The sequence below is a fragment of the Taurulus bubalis genome (genome assembly GCF_910589615.1).
Source record: "Taurulus bubalis genome assembly, chromosome: 10".
In the NCBI taxonomy this organism is placed as follows: domain Eukaryota; kingdom Metazoa; phylum Chordata; class Actinopteri; order Perciformes; family Cottidae; genus Taurulus; species Taurulus bubalis.
The window spans coordinates 383,936-392,528 of record NC_136598.1 but is presented as its reverse complement, the minus strand read 5'-3'; the positions used below and the strand labels follow the sequence as shown (position 1 = coordinate 392,528).

General features: G+C 45.2%; 1 protein-coding gene across 1 annotated transcript in view; it reads left to right on the top strand.

The window, feature by feature from the left end:
* Positions 1-8,593, top strand: part of LOC306742202 (transmembrane protein 87A) — a 29,789-nt gene that overhangs the window by 9,261 nt on the left and 11,935 nt on the right. The window contains exons 6-13 of the mRNA XM_079224542.1: positions 9-77; positions 164-238; positions 2,776-2,917; positions 3,292-3,353; positions 4,225-4,408; positions 4,501-4,600; positions 4,888-4,981; positions 5,146-5,237. Coding sequence (XP_079080668.1) covers positions 9-77; positions 164-238; positions 2,776-2,917; positions 3,292-3,353; positions 4,225-4,408; positions 4,501-4,600; positions 4,888-4,981; positions 5,146-5,237 — 818 coding nt within the window. The remainder of the gene's footprint in view (positions 1-8; positions 78-163; positions 239-2,775; positions 2,918-3,291; positions 3,354-4,224; positions 4,409-4,500; positions 4,601-4,887; positions 4,982-5,145; positions 5,238-8,593) is intronic.

Below are 8,593 nucleotides of genomic sequence, written 5' to 3'. Positions count from 1 at the left end.
TTTACCAGCCAACCACAGAGAAGACTCCAGGTCGGAGCAGAAGGAGTGATGCATCTGCAGAACCGCCGAAGCCGAAGGTGTGCGCGTCTGTGGATTTGAGATGCTCTTTGTCTATTTTCGATTGTTAAATGACTCACTGACTCTATTGCTGTCTGTCTCTCAGGCTACTGCAGTGCAGAAGAAGGGGGATTCTGCCAAAAAAGGAAACCCTTCCGTCCCTCCTCTAGGGGGCAGTCAGGTCTGTTCAGTGTGGTCAGCTAACCTGTTACAGCAGGCAGAGAGGTTGGGGAGGTTCCTGGTTTTAGTCCCAGGATACATACACATACAGTGGCTTGCAAAAGTATTCATACCCCTTGAACGTTTCCACATTTTGTCACATTACACGCCACAACACACAACCAACACAAAGTGTCACACAATTGTGAAGTACAAAGAAAATGATGCATGTTTTTAAAAAACATTCACAAACAAAAAACTGAAAAGTGCGAACCGCCTTTTGCTGCAAGTCTTTTGGGGTTTGTCTGTACCAGCTTTGCACATCTAGAGTAGGGCTGGGCGGTATGGCCAAAAATTCATATCACGGTATTTTGTAAGATTCTGGCGGTTTCACGGTATATCACAGTATTTTTTTTCCAAGTAAACACATTAATTTATTGACGCCGAAAAGGACCGCCACCGCCATCGTTATTCACCACTCGCTCGCAACTGGCCAGCAGCTGTTTTGATTGGTACATGGGGAGTATTTGGCTCCATCCATCGTCCCATCAACTCTGACCAACTTCCCTGTCCCTGCTGAAGAGAAGCACCCAGAGCATCATGCTACCACCACCATGTCTGACAGTGGGATGGTGTGTTCAGGGTGATGTGCAGTGTTAGGTTTCCGCCACACACAACGTTTTGCATTTAGGCCAAAAAGTTCAATTTTGGTCTCATCTGACCAGAGCACCTTCTTCCACATGTTTGCTGTGTCCTCCACATGGTTTCTGGCAAACTGCAAACAGGACTTCTTATGGTTTTCTTTCAACAATGGCTTTCTTCTTGCCACTCTTCCACAAAGGCCAGATTTGTGGAGTGGAGCCCAATAGTTGTCTTGTGGACAGATTCCCTCACCTGAGCTGTGGATCTCTGCAGTTGGTCCAGAGTCACCATGGGCCTCTCGGCTGCATCTCTGTCAGTGCTCTCCTTGTTCGGCTGTGAGTTTAGGTAGACGGCCGTGTCTTGGTAGGTTTGCAGTTGTGCCGTACTCTTTCCATTTCTGGATAATGGATTGAACAGTGCTCCGTGACATGTTCAAAGCTTGGGAAATCTTTTTATAGCCTAACCCTGCTTTAAACTTCTCCACAACTTTATCTCTGACCTGTCTGGTGTGTTCCTTGGACTTCATGGTCCTGTTTGCTCCCCAGTATTCTCTTAACAAACCTCTGAGGCCTCACAGAACAGCTGTATTTGACTGAGATTAGATTACACACAGGTGGACTCTATTTAGTCATTCGGTCAACATTCAGCAGTCATCAGGCAACTTCTGAAGGTTTGGTTGCACTCAGAGAAAAGAGGCTGAATCATTTTGCACACTGCACTTTTTAGATTTTTATTTGTGAAAAAAAATTAAAATCATGTATAATTTTCTTTGTACTTCACAATTGTGTGACACTTTGTGTTGGTCTTTCACATAAAATTCCAATAAAATATATTTGTTTGTGGAGTGTAATGTGACAAAATGTGGAAACGTTCAAGGGGTATGAATACTTTTGCAAGCCACTGTGTACAAAGCGACCATGTTTGGACTGAGGAGATACGTGACGTAGAGATGCCGTACACGGCTCTGGTAGCAGAAACCTGTCAATCAAGGTAGTCCCGCCCTAAAGTGTCCTCTGCTTTATGGTCTGTTTGACTCTAAATGACCATCATTTACTAAATGGACATCATGCTGTATTGAAGAAGTCCATTTCCTTCAACCTTTTTGTTGAGTCGCTTTCTCTTAGATCATTAGATCTTAGATGCATAACTAGAATACCACTGCTAAGCCACTTTGTAAATCCTGCCCGGAAATGAAAGTCAGTTTCTTTTTATTTCAGTATTTTTTTATTTTACTATATGTTACTTTAGTTATATATTTCATTTGTATTTATTTCATTTTATATATTTACTGCATATAGCATATTTTAACTTAGCGATTCAGTCCTCCCCTCCCTTATCATTGGGCCCTCCTTGTGGAGTGTGTGTGCAGAAGTGTGTGCATGTGGGAGGTACATGCGGGTGTGGATGTGGATGGTTGTGTACATGAAGGAGCATTTGTTGGTGTGGATGTTCATGTATGTAAGGGTTGGCATTTGTGCTCACATTTGGACTATTGATACTAATACTACTGTTTTTATTGTTTGCTATTTATTTTGTTATGTTTGTTTATTTGGATGTCAGGGATGGCTCTGTGTTAAACGCAAAATAAAAAGTAAAAAAAAGAAATAAGGTAGTCGACGTCCACAGCAAAAATAACCAGCACTGCACAGGAAACATTCTTTACACTAAACGGTTCCATAAAAGACAGAATCCATCCCGTCTGATTGTTCCTAATCCTTTACAAGGACAGTTTCAGTTTCTGCCTTCTGGACCTCAGACTCCCACTGGATTAAATCAATAAACCCAAACACTCCTTTTCGCCTCGGCCATCTCTGAGTATTTCTACTGTTGTGTGTTGTAATCAGGTTCCCTAAATGTATGCTCATGCTGCATAACCACTGGGGCAAATCAAGATATTGACTTGTCTCTGTTGCTCAGAAGGCTGCTTATCCTCACCTCGACGTGGTGGCCGAGACCTGGGAGGACGGACCGTACATGTTCATCCTGAGTGTGCAAGAAGTCAAAGACAAGATCAGAGCCCCTGACCCCGCTAACCCTCCCACGCCCTGGAGTGTACAATGTCAGTCTCACACACACACACACACACACACACACACACACACACCAATACAGTGTAATGTACTACCTGTTCAACCGTTAGCCATTAGAGATTTCCTGTTTGCACTGCTGGGAGGCTGATGGTGTTCCCGAGACCAGATGCTAGATTTACTTGCACCATCATCCTGTGGGTTTTTACGGCTGTTGCCATCTTTACCCTTTTCTAATGACTTTAAAATGATAGTTAGTGCAACTTTTGCAACCGACTAGAGCATCACAGTGCACACTGTGAGCCCACATCAAAATGAATGGTGCAGCTTTGTTTGACAATGAGTGAAATTAATTTCGACTGCTCCCTGTGTTTGTGTATCTGATCGCGTGTGTTTGTGTTTGCAGTGCTTATCAGCATGAAGGGTCCGCATGACTACATATCAGCCTCTGAGTGGCCGATGATGGTGGTAAGAAGACACACACACGCAAGACAAAATGACACTTGCACAACAAAAATCAAACATTACCAACAAATGTGTTAGTCTGTAATTTTTCCTATTCTCTGGAGACAATGGGAGTTACACTTTTAAAAGAGCATCCAACCAAAAGAAGAGTCAAGTACTGTGTTTAACTCCCCAATCAGGGCACACAGGATTAAATGAGCGCCGCTAATCACGATTAATAAGTCCATGACAGAGATTTAAAGGTTGACTTAATTGTCATTCATAAATCTGATACAATTGCCCATGATAAAGATGAGCTATTTGTTATTGATTATTTCTCCCTGCTGTCGGGAGCCAGTGCAGCCGCTGCCAAGCGCGGTGCCGCCATGAGTCAAAAGTTCAACTAATTTAAACTCTAAAAAACACTAATTTTAAAAGGCACTTACAGCTGTGGTTCTGATGTCGAGGTACTTATCCATAGTCAAGTTTACAAGGTTATTGTCCTTGTACTACATGATGCAGGATGTACTGCCATCTAGCTCCAACAGAAAAACGATGGGCAGTTTACTCACCTGCTGCTGTCCTGGACAGAATGTTTCATATATAGAAACGTCTGTTAAAATGTACGCTACAAGTTTAGTGTATGCTCTATTTTAAGTGTAGCGTACACTTGGTGTTTTTTATTTTAGGTGTCTAAACTACATTTTGCTGCTGGCCCAGTCGGGAGTAGAATAGTGCTTTTATCCAGGTTTGTTTTTCCACCTATGGGGCTGTACACTATGTATAATTACCTCAACCCCAAATATCCGAATATGAAAACCAACTCTTTAAGATAAATGTCTTCTTTCCTTTTTCCCCAAAGTCAATATTGTCTCCGCTCTGATCGTGTCTCCAGTTCTACATGGTCATGTGCATCGTGTACGTGCTGCTGGCGGTGTTGTGGTTGGTTCTGTCGGCGTGCTACTGGAGGGATCTGCTCAGGATCCAGTTCTGGATCGGAGGCGTCCTCTTCCTGGGCATGTTGGAGAAAGCCGTCTACTACGGCGAGTTCCAGAGCCTCCGATACGAAGGCTTGTCGGGTAGGTGAAGACACAGAGGCGCTTTCTGCGGGCTGATGGAGGGCGAGTGTTTGACGTGGAGAGATAACCCGCTGTCACGTGTCCTCCTGCAGTCTGGGGGGCGGTGGTGTTTGCCGAGGTGCTCTCCGCGGTAAAGAGGACTCTGGCCAGGGTGTTGGTGATCATCGCCAGTCTGGGATACGGCATCGTGAAGTACGTCGTTTCCTTCTCACAGCTCTCTTTATAGTTTTCATGAGGTTTTCTTGTATTTTTCAGATAAGAAATTCCTCTCTAATATATTTTTTTCATCCACTTTGGTCTCAAATCCGTTTGATAACTGTAATTTCCATTCATACGAGGACTACAATTTGTTCTATATTATATCTAATCGTCATTTTGAAACAATCTTTGAGTCTATAACATCTACAAAATGATGAGAAATGCCTAAGACCAGTTCTTTGGTGTGATGGAGTCATAACGCTCCTTTGTCTGCTCACCAGGCCCAGACTCGGTGCCCTGCTCCACAGAGTCGTCGGAGTCGGTCTGCTCTACTTGATCTTTTCCATCGTTGAGGGGATGCTACAAGTCAACGCTGTAAGTCGTGTGTGTGTGTGTGTGTGTGTGTGTGTGTGTGTGTGTGTGTGTGTGTGTGTGTGTGTGTGTGTGTGTGTGTGTGTGTGTGTGTGTGTGTGTGTGTGTGTGTGTATTTACGCGAGTGGTGTCTGTGTATATGTGTCTAACTTGTTCTCCCTCTCTAGGATCGAGGCAACAACGGCGTCAGTAAAATTGCGTGTGACATAGTGCTGGCCTTCATTGATTCCTGTGTGGTCTGGTGGATATCCTTTAACATGTGCACAAACACACGCACTCCCGCACATTCAATTCAATTCATTTTGTATAGCCCAAAATTACAAATTTGCCTCAGAGGGCTTTACAATCTGTAGACATACGATCATCAGCACCTAATAAATAATTATGCACTTTTTTACACATAATTATGCATTTAAATAATGTAATAATTTAAAATGATGTTGGCCAATACATAGTGCCCTCAAATATAACCACAAATAAGGAACAGACAGGCAACGGAAGATAGTAGTGCTGAGAGAAAGTTACTGTATTATAACAATGTCCACCACTAAATGCTGTGCATTTGCATTAATTTAACCCCTATGATGATTTAATCTAACGGCTACTCACAACCATTACCAGAGTTGAAAGCAGCCACAACTACCAGCAACATTTATGAGAGGGAGAAAGGCAGTGAACATGTTTTATATTTTCTAATAATGCAGTGCGGTAGGAATACAGCACTACTCTGCCAAACCTTAAACTTGAGAGCGATCTCTACACTTTCACCACCTGGTCTATTTTACAATAAATAACCAGAAATAAGTGACTCATGCCTGTTACTTTTATGCTTACGTTTATAGTATTTTATTACAGATGTGTGTCTTTATACTCTCACAGTGACAGTAGTTTGACTGAAGGAGACTTTTTGATGACGATCAGCCACTATTCAGTCCGCCAACCAGCTGCAGATGTTGTACTCGCTGCCACCAGAGGGTAATAAGACTATAGCCTGCTCTGTCCTCTGTCTGCCTTTCGGTCTTTTTCTGTTTCTCAATTTAATTTGGATACTTCTTTTAGTGACGTTTGTGTTCTGCACATAGGTGTACTTTTGACTTGTGTAGTGTGTGAATTAATAAGGTATTTTTTGTGTCTAGAAGGTAACCTACACTGCTAAACTCTGGCAAGCTGGTTGAGGCTAAGCATTGACCTTGAATGGTTAAAGTTTGGCATTGCTTTCAGATGGTTCAGTTAGGAATTGACCTAGAATGGTTTAGGGTAGGCATTAACCTCCAAGGGTTAAAGTTAGGCATTTCCCTCCAATGGTTCAGGTTAGGCATTGAACCTAAATGGTTCAGGTTAGGCATTGAAGCTAAATGGTTCAGGTTAGGCATTGAAGCTAAATGGTTCAGGTTAGGCATTGACCTTGAAAGGTTGATATTAGGTATTGACCTGGTATGGTTGATATTAGGTATGGACCTCATATGGTTGATATTAGGTATGGACCTCATATGGTTGATATTAGGTATGGACCTCATATGGTTGAGATTAGGTATGGACCTCATATGGTTGATATTAGGTATGGACTTCATATGGTTGATATTAGGTATGGACCTCATATGGTTGAGATTAGGTATGGACCTCATATGGTTGATATTAGGTATGGACTTCATATGGTTGATATTAGGTATGGACTTCATATGGTTGATATTAGGTATGGACCTCATATGGTTGATATTAGGTATGGACCTCATATGGTTGATATTAGGTATGGACCATGGAAGGGTGAGATTAGGTATTGACCTGGTATGGTTGAGGTTAGGTATTGACCTTGAAAGGTTGAGGCTAAAATGGGTCATCAGGCAGAGAGTATCGCAAGAGTTTTTGCATGTTATCGCAACTATTATTAATACACCATTGGAAATCAGTGCATTGCCATATTTGTCAGTGTGAATGACTTTATGCTCTCAAAATAACAAGTGTATTGAGACACATCATTTCTGTCCTGATTCAGGTTAATTTCTGCTTGCCTGTTGCTCTGCAGGTTTACAGACTGTACTTGGGTAAACCCCACCCACTTAGTGCACCCACCTAGTGCACCCACCTAGTGAACCCACCTAGTGCACCCACCTAGTGCACCCACCTAGTGAACCCACCTAGTGCACCCACCTAGTGCACCCACCTAGTGCACCCACCTAGTGCACCCACCTAGTGAACCCACCTAGTGCACCCACCTAGTGCACCCACCTAGTGCACCCATCTAGTGCACCCATCTAGTGCACCCTTCTAGTGCACCCACCTAGTGCACCCTTCTAGTGCACCCTTCTAGTGCACCCACCTAGTGCACCCATCTAGTGCACCCACCTAGTGCACCCATCTAGTGCACCCATCTAGTGCACCCATCTAGTGCACCCACCTAGTGCACCCACCTAGTGCACCCTTCTAGTGCACCCACCTAGTGCACCCACCTAGTGCACCCATCTAGTGCACCCATCTAGTGCACCCTTCTAGTGCACCCTTCTAGTGCACCCACCTAGTGCACCCACCTAGTGCACCCACCTAGTGCACCCATCTAGTGCACCCACCTAGTGCACCCTTCTAGTGCACCCATCTAGTGCACCCATCTAGTGCACCCTTCTAGTGCACCCTTCTAGTGCACCCACCTAGTGCACCCACCTAGTGCACCCACCTAGTGCACCCACCTAGTGCACCCATCTAGTGCACCCATCTAGTGCACCCTTCTAGTGCACCCATCTAGTGCACCCATCTAGTGCACCCTTCTAGTGCACCCACCTAGTGCACCCACCTAGTGCACCCACCTAGTGCACCCACCTAGTGCACCCACCTAGTGCACCCATCTAGTGCACCCTTCTAGTGCACCCTTCTAGTGCACCCACCTAGTGCACCCACCTAGTGCACCCACCTAGTGCACCCATCTAGTGCACCCATCTAGTGCACCCACCTAGTGCACCCTTCTAGTGCACCCACCTAGTGCACCCATCTAGTGCACCCATCTAGTGCACCCTTCTAGTGCACCCTTCTAGTGCACCCACCTAGTGCACCCATCTAATGCACCCACCTAGTGCACCCACCTAGTGCACCCATCTAGTGCACCCACCTAGTGCACCCACCTAGTGCACCCACCTAGTGCACCCACCTAGTGCACCCATCTAGTGCACCCACCTAGTGCACCCATCTAGTGCACCCACCTAGTGCACCCACCTAGTGCACCCTTCTAGTGCACCCATCTAGTGCACCCATCTAGTGCACCCTTCTAGTGCACCCACCTAGTGCACCCATCTAGTGCACCCACCTAGTGCACCCACCTAGTGCACCCATCTAGTGCACCCATCTAGTGCACCCATCTAGTGCACCCATCTAGTGCACCCATCTAGTGCACCCACCTAGTGCACCCTTCTAGTGCACCCACCTAGTGCACCCATCTAGTGCACCCATCTAGTGCACCCTTCTAGTGCACCCACCTAGTGCACCCACCTAGTGCACCCACCTAGTGCACCCTTCTAGTGCACCCACCTAGTGCACCCACCTAGTGCACCCACCTAGTGCACCCACCTAGTGCACCCACCTAGTGCACCCACCTAGTGCACCCTTCTAGTGCACCCTTCTAGTGCACCC